Below are 24,648 nucleotides of genomic sequence, written 5' to 3'. Positions count from 1 at the left end.
GTGCGGGGACGCTCGTCGGGTTTTGTCGTTTATCAGTTTTTCTGGGACTTTGGATTGATTACATGAGTTAAGCGGCCACCTCTTGGTTATACTCCAGTGCTTCAGCTGTGTGTTGTTGAGTTTTTAGGGCAAACGGCCTATCAAAAGAAAGCACTGCCGGTCTTCTTATCAATCCTTATCTCGTGCTCACCATCGATCTCGATTTTGCAGATCTTTTTCCCTTGTTTTGGGTTCGAACAGCTAGAGTAGAGAAAACTAGGGTTTGAGAAAAGGGCAGAAAATAGAGGGGGGTCATACATTGATTGACCATTAGGTTTTGGGGGGTGCGATATAAGTAATAGATTATCTATTTTCCAAAAGTATAATATCCGAGAACCTATGAGATATGGGAAAATGGAGGAGGGGGACAAAGAGCATCTTTGGGAAAGAGGGAAGGGGCGGGGAGGGGGGAAGAGGAGAGCTCGTGGCCCCTCCTCCCTTTCGTCTCCCTTTCGTGCGTGTGCGTGCCGGTGTCAGCGTCTCCCACGCCTCCCCCAACACCGTGGAGTGACTACTGAGTGAATGGCGCCGGTCAAAACCCTGCGGCCCTTTTGGCCTTGGCATCGTGCATCATCCTTTTGCGGTAAAACACACGCTCTTTTGCCAAGTCGCATTTTACAGCTAAGTCACCTTTTACAGCGCTTACACAGGATAAGCTCTTCATTTTAGAACGTGTCTGGCTTTTCAAACCCAAGTTTCGTCCTCGCTGAGCTAACGAATGTCACGGGGTACTCGTTTTGCACGATTAAGTCCTGACTAACGTGGCCTGATGCTTATGATCTAGGATGGGGTCGCCCCGTAGCTTGCCACTTCCAAAGGTTTTGCGATAGAACGAGAATATCTAGTACCCAAGTGCTAAGGCCAAAGGATGGTCTCCGTGGGGCAATAGGTTCTTCGCAGACATATATAGTCGGGCACAAATAGCATATGGGACCGACTCCATCGGGTCTTTTCTGTCCATAAATGATATGTATATGTGTTGAATATAATGCTTGGACAGAAAAGGAAAGGTCCCTAGTGCTGTGGCATAGCTCTGTTGTCTTTATTTGGAGCATTCTCATTAGTCTTTTCCCGTCAGTTTCCACTTCAAATTCACAGATTCATGAACGCACGGCTCGTGCCCACTGTACTTTTTAAAAATCTTTGACGTTGCTCTCTCTGTTCCTTGTCGAAAAAGATCTTCGTACGACCGATTCGTTTGATGCTGCAAAGATAGAAAAAAGGAGAAATAAATCGCTAAGTGTACCGATGCATCATGATCAAATGAACGAAGGACCAGACAGAGAAAAAAAAGGGAAAAAATCGAACGGCAGCTCCCATATAAAAAGCTGAGCAAGACTAGACCCGTAAGAAGCGGGGGAGGAGACACGTGTCGCGCCCGTAGGTGCGTGTGGACCATGACGTTAAACATTTAGTATTCGAAGATAAATTTTGCAGACTCATTGGGTGCAAGTTGCTCATTTTAAGACATATTAATATCTCTCTCTATCTCTCTCTACGATGCCATTTTGGCAGTCACCAATTTAAATGAGATGGGCCAGCTACTATTCTTTCTTTTTTCCGGTTCTTTGTAGCCAATGGTTTGACCAAAAGTAGGTATTAAAAATAATTTAACATAGGCTTGATGCTTTTGTTAATGAAATTCTCTCATTGAATTCCGTTAGCTCGTGTCGTGTAAGCTGTCAAGCCTACATGGAATTTAGGTTTAGAACATGCAAATCTGATTCTTTTTTATGTGCTTTATGCCTGTTTGCTTTCTTCAGCTTCGCTTAATCTGATCTTCAAAGCCTAAGAGAAGTAGAAACAAAAATGACATCGAATTCTCCACTCAACTAAAGCTCAACACACATATAGTCGATTGAATGATCTATTAGTCATGCTGTCAATGTCCTATTGTGATAAGTCATTGTGTTTCGCAACAATGGAATTTTCCGCTTTTAAATTGTTTGAAAGTTCGTGGACTTTCATGGGCAACACGTGATATGGCCGTTATGTTAAGTAATTTTTGCCGTTACCGGGCCTCACATTTAAATTTCAAAGCTTTGTTATCTTTTGATGTTTGAATTGTTAAAAGGATTAATAACGATGTGATGGGGTGGAGTGAAATAGTGAGATGAATTGAGGGCAAAAATTTCGTGAGAATTTGGTAGAGCTCGTGTTGAATTGACAACACAAACTCAATTGATCTTTGCTTTGTTACGCTTAATTTGGACCTAGAGAGGTGTTCCCTATACACAAGCATAACTCCACTTGACTCACGATGCAAGTGATGATCGGAGTTCAAGCTCAGATCATGCTCAAGCTCGAGCGGATAATGTTATTGATCTTGTGTTAACAGCCTTAATCTCAACTCGGTACATGCTCAAAATTTCAAACTAGGTTCTCAATACGACCGATTTAAATACGGGAGGGGGAGAGAACGTGGAGCGCCGGAGGAGACAAAAGAGAAGAGAGAGAGAGAGAAGAGAGAGAAAAGTGGGGCCCACCCACCGCCCACTCGCAAGCGGAGTCTTACCAAAACTCCAAAGGCCCCACCAATCTCCATTTTTATTTTCTCTCGAGTCTCTGCCCTCATCGACCTAGAGCTATAGCTCTAAACCTTAAACTGTAACATCCCCCCTCTCCATTCCCTAATACTTACAAAACATGACAACCTAAATCTTTCATGTCCTCTCCTTCATCTCCCTGTCTCCTCAATCTCTCCAACCTAAAAAAAAAAATCCCCCACTCTTCTCTCTCTCTCTCAAAGAAACTCAGATACACCTCAAGCATGGAGAATTCAGCTCAAGCGTACTTTAGCTACAATTGACAGCCGAAACCCAACTCATCATCATCATCTTCCTCTTCTTCTCCTTCTTCCTTTTCTTCTCAAAGGCCATCATTACATAGTAAGGGAAAAGAGCAACATCGAAAAGGAAGCGAGAAAGGGAAAGCTCCCCCCCTAGGAAAAAGGGAGCAGAAAACACCCAAGAACGAAGTCTCCTTATTTTTGCTTTTGTCCCCCCCTTTCTTCTCCACTATCTTCGTCTCTTTTTGAAAAAAACCTCTCGCTTCTCTCTCTCTTTCTCTCTCTCGTTGCAATTTGCCTGATTTTGTGTATGTAACAAAGAACTGATGGATCCAGCTTCTGCTCATGGTCACTCCCTTCCACCACCCTTTCACACCAGAGACTTCCAGCTCCAACAACAGCAGCACCAGTTCCTGCACCATCCGCCAAGCTCCGAGGACGAGAGGAGCGGCGGCAGCGGCTCCCTAAAGCGGGAGCGCGACGAAAGCAACGGTGACAACAACCCTAAGGGCGGTGAATTTGGCAAGGACCAACTGCTGGGCGATCAAGGCGGAGAGGGAGAGATCACAAGGAGGCCCCGAGGGAGGCCGGCTGGATCCAAGAACAAGCCGAAGCCCCCGATCATAATCACCCGGGACAGCGCCAACGCACTCCGCACCCATGTTATGGAGATCGCAGATGGTTGCGACATCGTCGAGAGCGTTGCCACCTTTGCGAGGCGGAGGCAGAGGGGGGTGTGCATAATGAGTGGAAGCGGGACTGTCACCAACGTCACCCTGAGGCAACCGGCCTCGCCTGGTGCGATCGTGACTCTGCACGGCCGGTTCGAAATCCTATCCCTAGCTGGCTCGTTCCTGCCACCTCCAGCACCACCTGCGGCCTCGGGGCTGACCATATACTTGGCTGGCGGGCAAGGGCAGGTGGTTGGGGGGAGCGTCGTGGGGACACTCATCGCCTCGGGGCCCGTCGTGATCATGGCAGCCTCATTTAGCAATGCTGCGTATGAGAGGCTCCCTCTGGAGGAGGATGATGCGGGAATTCAAGTCCAAGGAGGGAGCATGGGGTCCCCAGGCAGCGGTGTCGGAGGGCAGACACCGCAGCAGCAGCAGCAGCCGCCACCGCAGCTCTTGGGAGATCCGAACAACGCGGGGCTATTTCACGGGTTGCCTCCAAATCTCCTCAACTCGATACAAATGCCGTCCGAAGCTTACTGGTCTGGAGCTAGACCGCCTTACTAGTGCAAAATTTCAGTTATGCTCCTTTCTCTTTTAATTTTAATCTCTCTTTCTCTCTCTCTCTCTCTCTGTCTTTCTCTCATGAGCACATTGAAGCTTGCTAGGAGGTAGCCGGATCTTCTGTAGCTACTAGTGGAAGTAATCTGTGGTTTTATTTTACCTTGAATGAATTTTAGGTTTTCTGTCTTCTTCAATCAACTAGCTGATTTCATTTCTCATTTTTCCTGACTAGGCCTAGGACTGATTGGGTTTGATGTGAAGAACCATGTAAATTGGGTGGTGAGGCGACTTGTGTGAAATCTTCCGTTGATGTTGCTCTTGAATTGTAGGATATGAGGAACTTGGATTTGATAGAATTTGTACTGCTGAATGTGCCGATCAATTTGACAATTTATATTTTGTTCCTTTCGAGTTTCAAACATCTTATCTCTCCTGATGGTTTAACCTTCTTCTTAGAGAGTGCTCTTCTCCAGAAATATTAATGTTTGAATTTCACGTTATTTTACAATGGGGTGTGTGTTGTTGGTCATCCATCTTCATGAAAACAAAGATGCAAATTTCTCCGACCTTAAGCTTTATTATTTTCATTGGGTCTTTTTTTTTTTTTTTTTTTTCATTTTTGTTACTTCACGTATTGATTTTGAGAACATCTAGGAGGATAAAAGGGGGCCCATCTGGGGTCATTAATTATGGGGTGATAATAGGAGAGATAAATAGTTCATGAATTTATGTGTGAGTGTGCGAGTGTTGCTTCGATTGAGATAAGTTGAGAAGGTCAAGGCAGTTCATTTAAAGTGGCCTTTTGCAGTTTCATTGAGGCTGGCATGCTATTCAGGAGTGAGGCAAAGAGGCATATGCATTTGCGCATGGTGTTCCTTATTCTTGGGGAGAGAAAGAGCTTATCTCTCTCTCTCTCAACCCTCTCTCTCTCTCAACTCTAGGGTTATGTAGTGAAGTTGGACATGAACTGGTCTACACGTGCACTTCACTGAACTAGCACCTTTACGAGGCAAACCACAACAGCACTTCCATAAAACCGCCACAATTACCATCCCCTTTCTCTCCCTTACATGGAAGGCATGCCAGTTTTCATCTTTTTGTTCATTCCTTTGACTGAAACTGCATGCATTTTGACCCATGCCAAGATCTATCTTGTCCCCACTCTGAATCGAGACTGTTCCTTTCTTGTGTACCCACCTGTTTTGTCTCCCCCTTCTTGCTTCTCCCACCTTTGTTTTATCTTCTGATGGAATCCCTGGGATTTGAGAATTTTAACTGGCGCTTTGAATTTTGAAACAATGTTTACCCAAACATGAATGCTGGAGGCTAGAGACCAAGGATCATTTACTCGTTTGGTTAATTAAACTTATGTTTAAGTTTAATTGGGTAGATAATGAAGCAAATCGATTTGTACATGAGTGTTATTTGTCTAAACTCAAGCAGGGAAAATTTGATATATCATTTGGTATGTTAAATTCAGTAGACATCTTTGCATCCTTAATATTGCTCATATTCGAATTAGTTAAAATATTTTTTGTTTTCATTTCTGTTCCTCATGTCCAAGCGATCAGTAGGAAATGTTGTCTTTCATGGCTAATACTTAGAGTTTGGCAAGGGTGCATTTATTAAAATTTTCTTTTAGCTTGCCACGGTGATTCTTTTTGTGGATTATCTATTTCTTATATGGAAAAGGTACCTCTAAATTCGTGAATAACCTATATATCATTAACACATCATAATGAGTGATTTGAAACATCAGAATTTTGAAGGGTTGAGATACTTCTCCTCCTTCTTCTTTGTGGATAATTTGTACATGATTAACACATCAGAATGAGTGATTTGAAGGGTTGAGATACTCTTCTTCTTTTTCTTCACGACAATGATTAATTCGTGGATAATCTGTACATGATCCACAAATTAGAATGAGCGATTTGAAACATTAGAATATTTACGCATTGAGATACTCCTCCTCCTTCTTCTTCTTTGTGGATAATCTGTACATGATTAACACACCGGAATGAGGAGTGATTTGAAGGGTGAGATACTCTTCTTCTTCTTCTTCTTCTTCTTCGTGGAAGTGATTTTTTTGTGGATCATCTTCCTCTTATATGGAAAAGGTACCTCTATATTTGTGGATAATATGTACATGATTTAAACATTGGAATGAGTGGTTTGAAGGGTTGAGATACTCTTCTTCTTCTTCTTCTTCTTCTTCCCACCTTTGGTCACCGAAGCATCGTCACCTCATCTATCTCTCTCTCTCTCTCTCTCTCTCTCTCTCTCTCTCTCTCTAAGTAAGAATAAAAATCTCAGCTCGATCAAAGAATTGAAATGTGTTTTCTGCTGGGACCAATTTAGAAGGCTTATAGGAACATGTCATAAAAGTAGTGCCCTTCCAATTTCTCTTGAAAAATGAAATTTAGCCCCCTGTGAACAATCATGATGCATTCTTCATAAGTTAGACTGGCTTGACACCTCTTTTGCAGCTTCTTGAACCTCAAATGTATATCTCCACCTATTCAACTTGCGTTTGACTCAACTAGATCGACGCTATTACCTCGGGCTTAGCTCCATAAAACTACTAATCAAAGGCATGGACGACCATGGATCTGAGGTCATTGGTCGATCTGTAGCAACCACGCTGGTGATGGTTGTCTCAGCGGCCACTCGTGGTGAGAGAGGGGGGGATTATCATGTGCACGCTCGGGCGTGTGCGTGATTTTTCCCATTACTATGTGAAACTATTTTGATAAAGTCTGGATGTTCTTGGTGAAGTGGCTTAATTTGGATTCTTCATTTGGTTGACGAGATGTTAACTATTCATCTGAGGGGATAAATTCAAGGCGTAAATTTATCCTCTGAAAGATAAAAGATCCATACCCTGTTTTTCATATCTATATCTATACTATCATTAAAGGAGAAATAGATCCTCTCCCTTTGTTTCTAACTTTTGACTGTGCACCTACAATGTTTTATTTTCAACAGTGAGATCATGATGAAAATCTCACTTCTTAGACTAGTTAGGGTTTTCAAAGCTTCCTTTCTTTACTCAACGTTCATATGATAGTGAAAGGTAGGGTTTGTCAAAGATAGGATTCTTAGAATTACCTGTCGCATCCTAGCCAATGTGAAAACTAATTTTTAACATAAATTTGGAATAAGGACACATTGCGCATATGTCATCCTTTTATATGATTGGTACAGCATTTTTGTAGTAATCCTTACTATGAAAAAGGATCGGAGTTTTTATAAGGTGTCAAACACCTTAAAACTGCAGTGCATCTCCATAACTTCACTAATTTGCTCAGTTTTAATTGCTCCATTTCTTCTTAGAGTTATTACGGTGTTAAAAAATGTAGTAAGAATGAAATAAGTTACCTTTATAACGTAGCTATGAAACAACTTGGTTACAGTAGAACCGCATCTACATGCCAAACGGAATAACACATGAAATTACAGGAATGACTATCTTCTTGTTGCTAGATATGGTATAGATCCAATAGACAGTGAAATTTTCGTTTGAATCCTTTGTCATTATCAATAGCGATGACATGTATTTAAGCGTCTTCCATCTAATCCATGCTTTGCTTTTCCATTCATTGTAATAGCCACTTTAGTATAACATCCAACATGAAAGCTATATTCTATCTATACATCGACTGTGCAACTTAGGTTGGCAGGTAAGCAGTTACATATGCGAACAAAACTAGGACAAGGACCCTTCGAGCGTTTTTCTTTTGGCATATAAAGGTTCATTCAAGGGAAGCATTCCTTACGGAACTTGTTCAACCTCACTTTATGACTAATGTTGGGTGAAGTTTGTCTCTTCGTAACAATGAAGTAAACGACCTCTCCCAACTAATTATGACAGGAAACATTTATAGGACTTGTTTAATTCTAGGTTATGCTGCAGACCCTTGACATCTAGGGTTTCCTCTATGAATTGATTTGCAATTTGCGCAATTTGCCCGCATGGCTCATATGCTGTAATCTGTAAGCTTTCAGATAAAGCTTCCATTTCCATCATTGCCAGTAATTTAGCAGTTCAGAGGCATCATAGAGCACTTAAAAATATTTGCCTAGTGGATCCTCGAAGCTGTACCTGGTTATTCGCCAGTGATGTTCCTGATGCAGCGTGACTAAATTAGCATGGACATTCTGGAAATATCATTCACAAATTAATTTGCCCGAGACTATATCTCTATTGTTACTAACATCCATGACGAGCATATAATAGGATGCAAACAACGCTCTACTTCAATCCCCGCGTCAAACTCGTGGAAGTTACTGTGTTTCCATCAGGTTCTGTTTTCATCCTTGACTGTTTAAATCATTCATCCGGATCTCGACATATGGGTGCTAACCTAATCCTTACATCAGTACGGCTTATGGCGAAAGTACCCTTTACATAATCCCTGACGAGGCAAATCTTAAGCTCGGAATTTATTCACCTAAAGAGGGGGTACTTTGTTGTAGAGAAACGAAAAAAACAAAAGAAAACACGCGTAAGTTAGTTAAGATTTTTTCACATCTATGTTCTCCATCTAAGGAGGAGAGGTCTCTTTTCTGGAAGTGCCCAGATTGGGCGATAGCAAATTTTTCCCAGTGGAAGGGCCACAAATCTCAGAAGGGCACTCTCCGAATAGGCCCGGAAATTGCCCAGGGAAGTGTCTAAGAAGTTAAAGCGTTGTGTATTAAGCCCACGGGGCTTGAGTTACTTCTTCAAACCATAAGCCCAAACCTCCACCACCAGTAGTCCTTTTTCTGCTGTAGACTAGAAAAGGCGCGGAAGGTCGAGGCCGGCGTCGAGCTCGACTGGCATTGTCGGCTGCCCCTGACGTTGCCGTACGGGCTGCGACCAAATACTTGGCTTGAGGCACATAGCTACTCAACATCATCTGAGATACAAACATAGGATATTAGCGAGTCCATCGAGATTTATCATTTAATTTTCACATTTGATAGCATTGCCCATGAACACGCAACTTGTTCCGAAATAATTGAAATATTCTTTCAACTTGTTCCGAAATAATTGAAATATTCTTTTCGGCTAGGCCCAATGAAGAAAAGCAAAAAATGCTTCTTTCGGGTTTGCTGCGTGGTCACCAAACTAAAAGTCACTTCTTTTGATCAAAAAGCGAGATTTTAAAGTCCCTTCTTTCGCTGGCGATGAAGGCCCCCTTGTAGAGGCATTTCTTTCTTTTCGATGTGCCAGAGGATATCTATCTTTGCTTGGTGCAGGATAAGTTAAATTACTAAAACTCGAATCAAAACAGCGATACATGAACATTTTGCGTTCCTAGATTAATCTACTTTCATTACGATATGTTTCAGAGAGTCCATTCATTCTTGGTCAATTCACAGAGAGAACAGAACACCAGCATAGACAGCTCTTGCGGGGCCAAGTTGGATTGGAGAGAAGGAAACAGAGGAATCATTCCAGGACGCAAGAAATAAAGGCAGACATTCCAGGAGCAATTCCTCTAATCGACCAGGAAAAGACAAGAAGGGGCGAAAAAAAATATATTCAATCCACTGCTCTAAACCCAGAACTATTGCTGCTTGCCCCCTTAATCTCCACGAATTGACTAACCCGCCTCCGTTCAGATCTTGTCCACCTTGTCCGCCTTGATCAAGGGGTTGGCTTTGGCGATCGCGTCCTGGCCTGACTTCTTGAAGTTGAACTCGCACCGGTGGCTCTCCGGGTACCGGTGCGCCCCGCAGAACGTGGACCCGCACTTGCAGTTGAAGCCCGTGAGGCCGACCTTCCTGTTGCACGCCTCGCACCTAGGTGGGCAAGCCACGGACACGAGAATTTCAGATCATCCGGAGCGACAAAAGGACTAATGAAATCCACGATCGGCACCTTCTAAGGACATGAATTCTCTTTGGAAAAAACCAATTCAACTCAATACTAATGATAAAAATTTGAACTTTAAACGGGGCGGGTAATCGCCCACCAGCCCCCCTCGATCTGCCGAGCACAGTACCTGTTCGTGGCCTTCGACTTCGGCTCGCCACTCGTGGGTGGAAACTCCGAGCTCGACGCCCCGACGCCAGGCATGGCCCGCGATGGACTGGCCGCCGCCCTCGTCGAAGTTTCTTGTGGGGCCGGGGCGGCGTCTGGGGCAAGGGACTTCTCCATGGCGGCCTTGGCGGCTGCGGCACGCTGCTCCCGGAGGCACAAGTCCTTGTAGCACTTGGAGCAGAGGCCCATGGTGGCGGGGTTGCCCCAGAAGCCGCAGTTGTTGGCGCAGAGCCGCGCCTCGGTGACGGGGACGCTGTCGTCGCGCTCCGAACCCATCTTCCTTCCTTCTTCTTCCTTCTACTCCTGCCTGATTCCGATTCAAAGCGAAGAGGAAGCTCGTCAAATTCAAGAGCTTCTGCGAATATCTTGATGCGCAAGGATTGTTGTGTGCAACTGCGAGGGGCTTCTGGAACGATTGAAATCCCGGGTTTTGCACGATTCGCTCGAGAATTGCGGTGGTGGAAAACCAGAAAAATACAGTGCGATGGATTTGATTATGCGTCGGGGGGAAAGATAGCGGTCCGGTCGGGAGTGATTTATAGTGGCAGAGAGAATTTCAGTGAGTGGAGTGAAATCGGACCCAGAAAGGAAAGGCTATAACTACTTGGATTCGCACGACCTATTCCAGCACATTACGTAAAAAATAATAATAATTATAATAAGAAGAAAATCAATTATTTGTATATATATCACATCGCCTACTACAGAAGTGGGCTATGGACTATTTAGTCCATGTATTATAGAATTTGTGTATATTATTAAAAGAAAAGACAATTGTAATCAAGAAAATATAAACTAAACAACAACAATAACATAATATTAGGGGTGAGCAACCGGTCCATCATATCGTGCCACCAACTCACACGGGAGTTGAGTAGGGTTCCTAAAATAAAAGAAGGAAATTTAAGGAACCGGTTTTTGATAGCTAGGTTCCCGATATTATACCGCTTTAATCGTCCGTCAAGAAATCCATCAATATTTTAATCACCGTCCCACAAATTATTCGCAAATAATGTTTGCCAAAAATAATGGTCCTATCGGCGGTCGGCCTGAAGCCTCCCGGTTCAGACCAAGTCCAATCCCAGACGGGAACATCGTTCTAGAACCAATCGCCCATGAACACTACTGCCCAAAGCTCAAGCTAACCTTAAACCTTCGTGAAGAATCCATTTAAAAGTAGCTGATTTGAACATAGAACCCGCTCCAAAAAGAACTAATCCCCATGTTTCAGTTTCGAAAGAAAAAGCTCCAGATACTCGAATGGAAACTAGAGAAAAGGAAAAAAAAAAAAAATCGGGATCCCGAGCGTGATTACCTAATAATACTCGCGGCTTTCGTCCGACGGTGGGAACGCGGCCGTCGATCGATCAGCTCCAAGCATACCCTGCGCCGGCGCCGGCGCCGGCTCGACGAGATGGATGAACAGGGAACGGAGAGGAACGGAAGTCGGGGATTGATGAAGGAGGAGAGAGCGAGAAAGGGAATACAGAGGAGCCCTGAAAAAGAGAGAATCTCTGGAGCTTTTCCCTTTCGGCGAGAGATGCTTTGAAGATGAAGACGGATTCTCTGTCTCGACTCGACGGGGGAAAATCAAGAGGCGGCCGCCGCCGTCGCCACCCACGGGTTTGCGCGATCTTTTTTTCCGAGGGGCCCGCGTTGGTTTTCCTTCTCCCGTACCGACCGGCGTCCGTCCGATTTGCGGGTGTCCCGTTTCTCGGGACCTGATCGGACGGTCCGGAGTGAGATTTCACGGGGATTACTGTGCTTCTTGTGGTCCTTAGATGTAGATGAAAGGAATTTCGAATGCTTCGTGCTCTGCTCGACCCATTCAGTCGGCCGGTCGAGGTTGGACCGGGCTCGCCGTGGTTGGACCGGGCCCGTTTCCCGCGCTCGGAGGTTCTGTAGTGTGCTGACCTCATGATGCCTGAAATGGAGCTTTTCCGTTGACAAAATCGGGGGTTGACTAGTCGCATAAATTACAACAAAAAGGAACTTTGTTAGGGTTATCATGGAAAAATTTCGTCCTCCGCTATCTTTTTTTGGAATGACGAGAGGAGTAATTTTTTAAAAAACTTATTATCTCAATCTATCCTTTTGAATTGTTAACTGTTTGCATAATCTATTAAAGTATTTTGTTAGTTAATAAAGATGATATCTTTTCATTATGTTAGACAACTCATGTGGATATATGTGTAATCTCCACGCAAACAAAATCTAGTAGACTCTAAATCAAGTCTATTAATGTGGAATCTTGAAATAATTTTTTCTTAAAAAAGAAAAAGAAAAGAAAGAGTACCTTTTAATTTTACCAATTTATAAATCCTAAACATTTTAATAATTTACCATGTAATCCTTTCAACCAAATCATTAATGTGGACGTCAACTATCTTACATAGCATGGTATGAGTCAATCGTGTTGACCTGGACGATTTTTTTAAATTCCTTTTTTATTTTTTTTCCTTTCATTTTCTTTCCTATTTTTTTACTATGGCCAGCGAGGTCATCAAAGTTAGCTAGCCACTGGGTGAGCATCACAAAGTCCTCACTAGTTGCAAGCGAAGGCCATGAAGCTCTCGCCATTGGTGAGAGTCAAGGCCCTCACCCAACCTTGCCTAGGGGGAGGTTGCCTTGTCCAAATGTAAACAAGGGTAAGCTTGCTAGATAGCGATAAACCTTAATGGGAAAAATAGAAAAAAAATAAAATAAAATAAAATAAATAAATAAAAATTTAGAAAAAGCAAGAAAATTGTCCACACCAAAGCTATGTCACGTAGGACAACCGGCATTCAGCTTACCAAATTCCGGTTAAAATTAATCATAATGATTACATTGACAGATGGTCAAAACTTTTTTTTTATAAAAAAAAAATACCTAATTAAAGGGTTTAGCACTAAATTGGTGTACAATAGTTTTATAATTTTTTTTGGTAATTATCCCTATAAATTCTAAACTTAATTACATAGCTGCCAGTATAAAAGGATATAAGACAAGAGAAGCAGTTACAATAAGCAATCATATTTGATCTTTTATGAAACTAAAAGAATAAGTTACCTCTGTATTGTGGTAACTCTCCTTCTCTTTATTCTAAGTATTGGAAAACTCGATCGAATTAACATTATGATACCAAAATATCCTACCAAGACTATGAAGTCTTTGCCTACTAGGAATCGATGACTGATGCCAAGATTTTGCAAGCGGATTTTCTCTTATTATACCCAGGTTTCTATAAAAGGACTCTGTGTACTATGTTTTGTAAAGAATTCACAAAATCCGATCACAAAAGTCAGAAAGATGTCAAACTATCAAGTTCATGTTTCGGCTTCTCCGATGTTGATTCGCGATGACCCGTCGCTGCCTCACGCTCACATGTGCGTCTCCTACACCATTCGGTCCATCCACGAGTCGACCGACCGATCGCCATCGTCGCGCATCGTCGACCATTACGGAAAGCAGCGCTTTGAGTGTCCGCAGTTCGTGTCTACCGACACCGACACCTCGCCGTCGTCGACCTCTTGGAGATTCATATCTTTCACGCTAGACAGGTTGCGACTGCCGTTCCCGTTGGATCGATTGAGATGGGTCGATCCGGACGGCGGGGAACTCGCGGCTCGGGAAGATCAGGCTCGGGACGAAATCCTGTCCGAGATTTTGAACGTCGCCTGCCGGGTCGCGAACGACCCCCGCAACAGGGGGCGCAAGAAGTTCGGCGTCTCGGTGGACGTGACGAAGGTGGTCACCCTCCCCGAGGACGAGATCCGAGAGATGGTTCGGAGGCTCATGGTTGCGGGCCTGGGACGCTACGTCCACGAGATGCTCCGGAGGTTCGAGGCGGCGTCGGAGTCGGCGATCGGGAGCGTGGAGAAGGCGGTGATAGCGAAGCGCCGCGATCCGAGCGAGGTCTGCGCGATCTGCCTGGAGGAGCCGGAGGTGGGCGAAGAGGTGAGCCGCATGGGCTGCTCGCACGAGTTCCACAGCAGGTGCATCGAGAAGTGGCTAGAGATTGCGGATACCTGTCCCACATGCAGACACCAGTTACCCACGCTCGATAAACGAGGTTAGCCCGAGCGGCATGGGCTGCTCGCGCGCGAGTTCCACAGCAGTTGCATCGAGAAGTACCGAATCTTTTGCTTCGTGATCTTTTCTTTTAATGGTCGGACTCATGTGAGGTCGCGAAACAAGTTTGACACATTGATTTGCTGTTTTCCTGTTGATTGATTGCATTATACGTTCTGATGATTTTCTTCGCTTGCACCACTATGGGCTGATCGATGAAGGAATGACACTGTCGTATGAGAGCAATAGCATTACGCTTGATGAATTCTCAAGGGTTAGGATCACTTTGAACACTAACCATACTGCAAGTATACTCAAGTGTTTTAACAAGATGAAAAAAGGGCACAATTTGTTATATATACTATTGAAATTCTAAATTCTCAGGCTAATTAACTCTACTAGATTGGCTTAATTAGTAGTTAAGGCACGGACTTATGCGTATGGATTAGGTGCGAGCCTCGCCAACCCTCGCCTGTGGCCGGTCACCGGTCATCAGGATGCCACTTAGTTGACTGTCCCCAATCAAGTTCCGTTTTCAATGGAAACCCTGACTTTGTCAACCGGTTTCCACCTTTACTCTTTTTTTTTTAATCTTTTCCAAAAAAGAATTAGCGAGATTCCTACTAATAAAAAATTACAAGTAAAAAATGAATGATCAATGTGATAATTTCTTATGTCTGTGCACATAAGACTCAAGACCATCCTCGTAAAACCCTCCAAAATTCCAACACAACCCAAGCATTGTTAATTACAAGTAAAAAATATTTGTAGACAAGTTCGCTATCGCCAAGTTCGCCCCACCGAGTCCCCCACCAAGTTCACCGTCGCTAAGTTCATCGTTGAATAACGGTGCCGTAGCTTAGCAAGGTTCTTGGTGCCTTTTTTACCACAAAGTGCCCTTGCAATTGTTTCTAGACATAAAGTTCTCAGATATGGACACTACTTCTTTCTTCCAAAAAGGAAATGAAACCATAAGAACTAGTTAGTGCAGATGAACTTTCTTTAAACTTTGAATAACTACTTAAATATTGAGGAAAGAATATAAAATTTACTAGATCATTCTTCTTGATTAAGTTTGTCATGTTTTTTTATTTGGTCTTATTTAGAGTTATTTAGAATCAGACCACATCGAAGTAACTTTCTTGTTAATTTTCCTTTTGTAGATGACTTATTTTTTATTGAATTGCGAAGGCAAATTTGTATTTTGTTATGTGAATTCATTTTGTTGCAAATTAAACGTTGACGTAAGTGCTTTAAAGTAACAGTCCATTTTGAGCCTTTAGTATCACTTCAAAAGCAACATGCTACCAAACATTTGATTAATTAATAATTCAGTTTAATTAGTAAAAGATTGCAGGCATTTTTATGAAGGAAGATAGGAACAATTTTGTTAAATTTGATAACTTAATATGGATGGAGACAACTTCAAAACAACTTAATAAATTTGAAAAACGAATTTAATTTCCCATATGAAAATTTTAATGGAATCCCAAGCAGTGGGATTCAACAAATCCCACTCAAAATCCCCGAGGCTACTTTTGGTCGTCTAGATTTCTAATTAAGATAGGACTAGATAAGATAGATATGAAATCCTGGAATTTTTCTATATCTTATTCATTGTTTGATGAATTGCAATATTAAGGTCAGATATATTCATATCATATCATGTACATTTTTTGATATAAATGGTATATCATTGTAAATGAACCTAAAATTCATGAATTGAGATGATGAAAACCTCTCGCAACACGATTCTCTAATTTATTTTTATTTTTATATTTTATTTTCCTCTCTTTTTAAATTATTATTTTTATTTCTTTTTTCCCCTTCCATCATTCTTTAATAAAATTTTATCAAATAGTAAACTAATATACCTAAAATACAAAACTACCTAAAATATGTAATAAATTTAGATATATAATTTATAGATTGAATGTATATTATAAGATATAATTAAAGTTGAATATATACATTAATATACGATTAAATTAAAAAAATATTTTTTATTTCTTAAATTAAAATTGAATATTATTTATATTGAATATGACTTCAATTTTGTTAATTTAATAAGTTTGTTATTCGAGAAAAATAACTTTCTTATTATGAATATTAGAAATCATATCTATCTTTATCTCACATTTCTTATGGAATAATTTTATCTGATCTATATCTCCTTTATTATCTGACTTCATCTTATCATGAGCAAGCACAAAATGTAGAATAATATCTTATCTCGAATTTTATCATGATTACCAAATGTAGGATAGGTTGTACGTTTTAAATAGAGTTAAAATTTATTGGTCATCATCTATATTGTATGATTTGGGGGGGGTTATTATTTTTTTTTCTTGTACGTTATTTCATAAAATCTTATTTTTCGTCTTTGACCAATTTTGACTTAAAAAATATTAAATCCTGAACTTATCTGAAATATTTTTGATTTGTTTCAATTGCTTTTATGTTTTCCAAACGGAGGTGTGCAACTTTACTCTATACTCTATTTTATATTTAGGAGATTTTATATCTATATATCTGTCCAATAGCAATACATTTGTCAATCTACAATTGGTTGACCAGACACGTGCACTTTTTGAGGCGTGCCAAATGCAAAAAGAAAATTGTATGTATTTACAATTTCAATTATGTTAAGGACTCTCAAGAGAAAATTGCAAAGCCATGGATTTTGGGTTTTTATAAGGGCGAATAAATAAAAATGATTACACGAGGCTTCACATCATAAATTGAGATATCTTTCTGTTGCTCCGTTCTTATCAATTCACCACGTTTTGGTCATTACAAACTTGGAAATAGATTTATTCAAACTCACGCTACGAAATTCTTCCTAACTAGGTTTAGTAAACTAGTAGGCAAGGGACATCATAGTTCTGTAAAGGACATTAGATACATATATAATGCCACTCCAAAAATAAGTTCAACATACCTCATGACTATCGGGTCAATGTCTATGCCATTTCTTTTCGGGTGCCCGATGAGACCATCAAGGCAACGCTCGCTCATGCTCGTCGAGTACAAGATTCAACCCTTTCCCCCAGTGGATTAGTTCTGATTTTGGTCATATATTCCCGATTATCAACGAATATGTTTTTGTCGGCTGATCGAGGTTGGACTAGGCTCACCATGGTTGGACTGGCTTTGTTTCCTATGCTCAGAGATCCTATGGTGTACCAACCTCCTAATGCTTGAAATGATCTTATCCCTCGACTAAATTGGAAGTTGATTAGTCACCATAAATTACGACAAAAAAGAAATTTTTGATAAGGCTATCATAGAAAATTTCGTGCTTCATTATTTTTTTTTGGAATGACAAGAGGAGTAATTTGAAAAAAAAAATTATTTTCTCCTTCAATCCTTTTGAATTCTTAACTGTTCATATAATCCATTAAAGTAATTCGTAATTAACAAAAATGATATCTTTTCATTATGTTAGACAACTCATGTGGATATGTGTACAATCTGTGCACGAACAAAATCTAATAGACTTTAAATCAAGTCTATTAATGTGAAATCTTGAAATAATTTTTTCATCAAAAAAGAAGAAGAAATGATACATTTCAATTTGATTAATTTAGTCTTAAATCTTTTGATAATTTGTTAATGTAGTCCTTCTATTCAAATTGTTAACGTGGATACTAGTTGTCCTATGTATCATGGTGTGGGATAGTCATGTTGACTTGGAGAATTTTTCAATATTTCTGAATTTTTATCATTTTCTTTTATTTTCTTTCATTTTTTTTTCTCACTATGGTCAATGAGAGCCTTTGGAGCTAGCCTACATTGGGCGAGCACCGCAAAGACCTTGCTAGCTACGAGCAAGGGCCACGAAGCCCTCATCGGCTATTGGTAAGAGTCACGTCCTTTGCTCGACCTTGCCTAAGGCGAGGTTACCTTGCCCAAATCTAGGTGAGGTCAGCCTCCTCCAATGGTTGATGAAACCTGATGGTCCTCACCTACCATAGTGGAAAAAATAGAAAAAATGAAAAATAAATAAATAAATAAATAAAATTATGAAAAATTAAGAAAATTATCCATGTTAGTGCCGGTCGTTCATGTTACCAATTTCCGGTTAAATTAGCCGACGAGAGCCGGCCTCGCCGAGGGCCGACGACGCTCCAATGAGGTCACCGGCCCTCGTCGGCCGGGTCGCCGGTTCGGGGACCGGCCACAAGAAGAAGAAGAATAGGAGAAAAAGGAAAAAAAGAGGAAAAAAAGTAAAACAAATTAATTAAAAATTAAAAGAAATTGATTTGAAACAAAATCAATGAGCACGGTACCAAGCGCAATTCTATTCCGAATCGAAATTTTGGATAGTCACCAAATACATTCTTTTACTCATAATCAATTCCTAGGAACAAAATCAAAAATAATTATTTCTAGTCGAATTTCTTATCGAACGTAATCGTTATTAAACGCACCCTTAGTTTAAAATCTTTTGACCATTTACATTTGATTCTTTTTTCTGATTCTGGAACAAGAATCATATATATATATATTATATATTTTTTATTCTTGATTCTACTCCCAATTTGTTCTGGGAACAAAAATTTTATCAAACGCGATTTTATTTCCAAATTGATCCCAGAACAAAGAATCAACTTGGCTATGTTTGGATGGTTACCAAACATGACCTAAATTGACCAAAAAGGATTTAAGATTGGATCGGCATTTGTACAATTTGTTCCTGGGAACAAAAATTTTATCAAACGCGATTCTATTTCCAAATTGATCCCGAGAACAAAGAATAAGAATTTGGCTATGTTTGGATGGTTACCAAACATGACCTAAATTGACCAAAAAGGATTTAAGATTGGATCGGCATTTGTACAATAATTTTAGGATTTTTTTTCCCGCTAATTATCCCTTATATGATTTAATTACATAGCTGCTATTATAAAGGCATATGAGGCACGAGAAGCAGTTACGATAAGCAATCACATCTTTATCTTAGATGAAATTAAAAGAATAAGTTATCCTTGTATTGTGGTATATCTCCTTCTCTTTATTTTAATTATTCGGAAACTCGATTTGACTTAACATTATCACACAAAAATTATCCTAACCGACGCTAGGAAGTCTTTGTCTACTAGGAATTTGGAAGCGAATTTTATCTTTATCATACTAACGTGTCTATAAAAGGATTCTTTTTTTTTTTTTTTTTTTGTGACCCAGGGAACGCTCGCACGGCCGGCAGCCGGAAAGTAAACCCTGGGGAGGCACGCGGGAAACCACCATCTACGCACCCCGGGCAAGGCACCACACAGCGCTTCAGCCTCCCTGCTTCGCAGGGGCTTCGAACCTGGTTTTCCTCGGTGGAGAACACAAGCTCTACTCTCTACGCTGCAATGGTGGGTGGTTATAAAAGTCGAAAAGATGTCAAACTACCAAGTGTCTATAAAAGGATTCTTTGTTTTGTGAAGATTCACGAAATTCGATCACAAAAGTCGAAAAGATGTCAAACTACCAAGTTTATGTTTCTGCTTCTCCGATGTGGATGCACGATGACCCGTCGCTGCCTCACGTTCTCATGGATGTCACCTACAACATTCGGTCCGTCCACGAGTCGACCAATCGATCGCCATCGTCGCGCATCTTCGACCATTACTCGGTGTGGCGCTTCGAGTGCACGTGGTTCGTGTCTACCGACACCTCGCCGTCGTCGCTTTCTTGGAGATTCATATCTTTCACGCTGGACAGCTTGCGACTGCCGTTCCCGTTGGATCGATTGAGATGGGTTGATCCGGACAGCGGGAAACTCGCGGCTCGAGAAGATCAGGCTCGGGACGAAATCCTGTCCGAGATCTCGAACGTCGCCTGCCGAGTCGTGAACGACCCCCGCAACAAGGGGCGCAAGAGGTTCGGCGTCTTGGTGAACGTAAGGAAGGTGGTCACCCTCCCCGAGGACGAGATCCGAGAGGTGCGTCGGAGGCTCATGGATGCGAGTCTGCAATGCTACATCCACGAGATGCTCCGGAGGTCGAGGCGGCGTCGGAGTCGGCGATCGGAAGCGTGGAGAAGGCGGTGATAGTGAAGCGCCGCGATCGGAGAGAGGTCTGCGCGATCTGCCTGGAGGAGCCGGAAGTGGGCGACGATGTGAGCCGCATGGGCTGCTCGCACGAGTTCCACAGCAGTTGCATCGAGAAGTGGCTAGAGATTGCGCATACTTGTCCCACATGCAGACACGACTTACCCTCGCTCGCTTCTTGATTGTCTATTTTCCTTTCGATTGATTCCATTGTATGCACTGATGATTTCTTTTGCTTGTACCGTCATGCTTCGTCCATGAGAAAAAACACTTGGGCTGATCGATGAAGGAATGACCTTGTTGTTGGAGAGCAATAGCATCATGCTTTTATGACTTCTCAAGTGTTTTGACAAGATAGGAAAACGGCACCATTCGTTCTATGTACTATTGAAATTCATAATTCTCACACTAATTAACTCGACTAGATTGACATAATTAGTGGTTAAGGGATGAGCTTGTGCATGTAGATTAGGTGCGAGGCTCGCCAGCCCTCGCCTATGGCCGGTTTCTAGCCATTGTCTAGGAAGAAGGGAAAAGAAAAAGATAGAAAAGAAAAAAGGAAATAAGAGGAAAACAAAAAAAAAAAAATCAAAAATTAAAAAACATTGCAAAAATTATCTACATCAATGTTGATCGTATCTTATAGGATAGCTAGTGTCTATGGCAACAATTTTCAACCTAAATTAGTTAGATGAACTATACATGATAAATTGTCAAGAGATTATGACCAAATTAATCAAATTAAAAAGGTTTAGCATTGAATTGAACACAAGCATAATATGTTTAAGACTTTTTATGGTTATTATCTCGAGTTTGTGTGTGGGCTACAAAGCTATTGAAGCATTCATGAGTCCAAGGTTTAACACGTCGAGAATCAACTTTCGCATAATAAAAAGAACATTATACATTATATCTATATATTAATATTAGTTTTCGTTTCCTTTTATAGTATCCAGAAATCTAAAGATTAATTTAGTATTTATTCATGACTATCCATATAGATTATATCTTTCTCACTCTTATAGTTGTGCCCCTTAAAATTTGAACTTCGATGCCCTTTTCCTTTTTAAACTTTTTTTCTCTCTGTCCAATAGCAATACACTTGTCGATCAACAATTGGTCTAGCGAGTCACGTGCACCTTTTGTGGTATGCCAAATGGCAAAAAGAATATTGTAACTATTTATAATTTCAACTATGTTAAAAAAGAAAATTGCAAAGTCAGGGATTATGGGCTTTTATTGGGGCGAATAAATGTAAAGGAAATTAGGCAATTGAAATGAGTATACGAGATTTCAAATCATAAATTGAGATAAACATCACCAAGGTTGGTTAATGGTTATCTCACCGTAGCTTTGTTCTTATCAATTCACTAAGTTTTGTTCATTACAAACTAGGAAATAGATTTATTCAAACTCTCGCTAGCAAATCTTTCCTAAATACTAAATAGGTGTAGTAAACTAGGACGCAAGGGACATTATTGAAGTTCTATAAAGGACATTATCACCATCTCCTTCGGATACATATAATGCCACTCCAAAAATAAGTTCATACCTTATGACTATCAAGTGAATGTCTACGCCGCTCCTTTTTCGGTGCTTGATGAGACCATTGTGACAACAGCCACTCACGTCTGTCGAGTACAAGGTTCAAGCCTTTTCCCCATTGGATTTGGTCGGTTTTTGGTTATATATGCATGACTATCAACCGACATGTTTCTACATGTATTGATGTGATCCTTTGATGTCTCCAAATAATTTACAGTAGTCGTCATCTTGGGAAATTATATCTTTCTCGTTATGCAATTTCCCGCATCCTTTCCCCTTGGATCGTTTATGGTAGAGTGATTCGCTCACAGGAGGCTTCACATCCCTAGCCAAACGCACTCAAAATGAGATAATTTCCAAGATAACAAATGTTGCATGTGCCACGGTTAACACGTGGGATGTAGGGTGCAGTACATCTTGGTATCCATCTCTAAGGTGTTTGACCTTCCTCCGGTGGATGCGCTTGAGAGGAGGTCTATCGGAACGTATGAATTAGCAATCCGAGGAGGAAAAGGTGATATTTGAGTGTGGTGATTTGAGTAGGGTTTGTGTGACCTGCTTGGCAGAGCTAGTGACGGGTGGTGAAGTTAGTTACACTGTTTATTAGACCTGTTAAAATGGATCATAAACTTATTTTTAATCCACATTTGATAAGCTTAGTCATTCATCATATGTGTTAGCTATGTTTAATAAATGGATTATTAATGGATTTCGAACGACAAAACCCAAAAATGTATAGGTGTTAATTAGGTTCATAATTTATTTAAATCCAATCATCTTTGTAAAATATCAAGGTGACTTCTTTTATTTCCATTATTTTTTTTTTATTTTCATTTTCATGCATAAATGACTAACTCTACCACTTCGAAGGTTATGCTTCCACTACTTCACCGAGCTTGCTCACAAACTTCATGACTCTACGACCCAAAAGTTATATGAATTTCCCTTTTTGCGAAGATTTCTCCGACAGTAGTGTCTGAAATTGCTGGCTCCATCACTTGGATGTTTCCTTTATCTTATCGATGGTTATGTCAATCATGGCCTTTTGTCACTTGAATCAACTTTCATTTACCCACGTTTTACTCTTGGACTTGACTGTTTTCATTTGTATCTTCCGCCGGCTAAATTATTTTTTTAATGGATGATTGCAGTTTTCGATACTCGGCCAATTTTTCTTTCATCGTACCTTACTTGGGATCCTTTAATCCGAGTTTTTTTTTTTTTTTTTTTTGAGCAAGATCCTTTAATCCGAGTTGACGTTTAAGGACTTTGTCATTTTTATGGTGTCAACAAATCCCTTTTTCTATGATTGTATAGTTATTAACAAGTGCGTTTCTCAGAGGCTTGAAATCAATTTCGGTTCTCAAATTGAAATGCAAGAAGAACTATGTATTTTCCAATGTCGAAGATATGTTCAAGCATTGCTTCTTCTTTCTTTGTAACTTTTATGCCATGTGTTAAAAGTCTTTTTTAACGATTACACTTGGAGCAAAGTTATATATTATCATTTTATGTGCAAAAAATTCGGCGTCATTATGAGATTCTAAAGATAATGTTTTTTGAAAGTTAGTCAATTGAATTATATATGATTCCAAAATGAAGGATATAGAAAAACTATAATTGCCCCATTCTTGGTTGACCCTCGTTATGCAAAGCAATAATATGTGTTTTTCTTTTTTTTTAATGTTATGTTATCCAGAAGTTTGTCACAAAATTTAAGGCCCAAAAGGATGATTCCATGAAATTAAAAAGATGGACATACAGCATCATATTATTGCTTTGCATAACGAGGGGAAAGCAAAGATTCTGATTCTCCCTACCTACTTTGACAGCAAAATTATTCTTCCCCTTCCCTTCTCAATTTTTAGAGAAAAGGAAAAATAGAGTGTACATATATATCACCGGTGTATAGAAAACCTTATACAATCTCATTTATCATTGATTCGGAGTCATGCCTACCCTCTTTTCCAATCAAAGGTGTATGTTGTGTAAAATTCCTTTCGGCTATATATATATATATAGTACTCTAAAAAAATTGTTAGAGATTCTTTTAACTTTTATATGGAAAAAGAACAAAACAAAGAAACGATGAAGGTGATTAAGCGAAATTTTTTCATCCTTTTTTTTGTATTTTATTTTAAAATATAGCGCTTCTCATTCACTGATTGACTCGAGTGGACGAAAATGCCTTTCTTTAACACGTAAGGATTCTTCTCAAAATGAAAAGGAGGACAAGTACACTTTTGTCACTTAAAGTTTTTGGCCATTCGAATTCCACTTTTAAAGTAATTTTGTTTTGCACCAAATCCTCATTTTAGGGATGAGTACAACTTAATCAAATCATTTCGGATAGGCTTATTGAGAGGAAAAAAGTTTGACATTAGACTTTGGCAATCCAATTATTCATCGAATGAATCGTATCTCGGTCAAACTCCAGAAACACATCTGAAACCGAATCGGATTTAGAATTTTCATCTATTTTCCGTTTGATTTGTAACGATTTGAATCGAATTGTACGTATCCGATCACCCTTGTTTGCATAAGAAACGTTTTCTTTCTAGTTCGCACGAGCAAATGTCTTGACCAAAAACGGTTTTTATCCACGCAGCAATCATATGCATCTGAAAATTACAATCTAGAAACGCATCAACAACAAAGATCATGGACGAATTGAGATAGGACATGGAAATTTGAGGACCAAAACGACATAAACAAGAAACACAAGGGGGCGGGGGGCAAAAAACACATATGCCCACCGTGACGGTGAAGTCACGACAAAAAACGTTCCCCCAAAGTTATCGACACCAGCGCCTGCCCTGTCGCTCCGAGCTGCTCACCCCGTCGCCACGTGTCCCGATCCTCTCCGTCCGTCGCACGCGCAACCTGCACTTCATCATCGTCTCGATCATCATCGTCATCG

General features: G+C 40.6%; 2 protein-coding genes across 2 annotated transcripts; one reads left to right on the top strand and one right to left on the bottom strand.

Moving 5' to 3' along the window:
- The first annotated feature begins 2,643 nt into the window (after positions 1-2,643).
- Positions 2,644-4,467, top strand: LOC104441842 (AT-hook motif nuclear-localized protein 26). Its single transcript, XM_010055088.3, has 2 exons — positions 2,644-4,077; positions 4,295-4,467. Exon 1 carries the CDS (start codon positions 3,154-3,156, stop codon positions 4,063-4,065), a length of 912 nt encoding a protein of 303 aa, XP_010053390.1. The 5' UTR covers positions 2,644-3,153; the 3' UTR covers positions 4,066-4,077; positions 4,295-4,467.
- A 4,921-nt stretch (positions 4,468-9,388) lies between these two features.
- LOC104441841 (zinc finger A20 and AN1 domain-containing stress-associated protein 1) lies at positions 9,389-11,659 on the bottom strand. Its single transcript, XM_010055087.3, has 3 exons — positions 11,406-11,659; positions 10,053-10,397; positions 9,389-9,849 (listed from the first exon to the last, which is right to left on the bottom strand). The coding sequence occupies exons 2-3, from the start codon at positions 10,364-10,366 to the stop codon at positions 9,666-9,668; spliced, it is 498 nt and encodes a 165-aa protein (XP_010053389.2). The 5' UTR covers positions 10,367-10,397; positions 11,406-11,659; the 3' UTR covers positions 9,389-9,665.
- Positions 11,660-24,648: the final 12,989 nt, after the last annotated feature.

This window comes from Eucalyptus grandis, chromosome 4 (assembly GCF_016545825.1).
Source record: "Eucalyptus grandis isolate ANBG69807.140 chromosome 4, ASM1654582v1, whole genome shotgun sequence".
Lineage (NCBI taxonomy): Eukaryota > Viridiplantae > Streptophyta > Magnoliopsida > Myrtales > Myrtaceae > Eucalyptus > Eucalyptus grandis.
Note: the sequence above shows the minus strand (reverse complement) of the source record. Positions and strands in the feature narration are given on the sequence as shown.

Bases quoted from the DNA above. Each gene is read 5' to 3' on its own strand.
- LOC104441841 (XM_010055087.3), bottom strand. From the start codon at position 10,366: ATGGGTTCGGAGCGCGACGACAGCGTCCCCGTCACCGAGGCGCGGCTC. The intron at 9,850-10,052 runs GTACTGTGCTCG...TTGCCCACCTAG, and splicing joins AAGTCGAAGGCCACGAACAG to GTGCGAGGCGTGCAACAGGA.
- LOC104441842 (XM_010055088.3), top strand. From the start codon at position 3,154: ATGGATCCAGCTTCTGCTCATGGTCACTCCCTTCCACCACCCTTTCAC.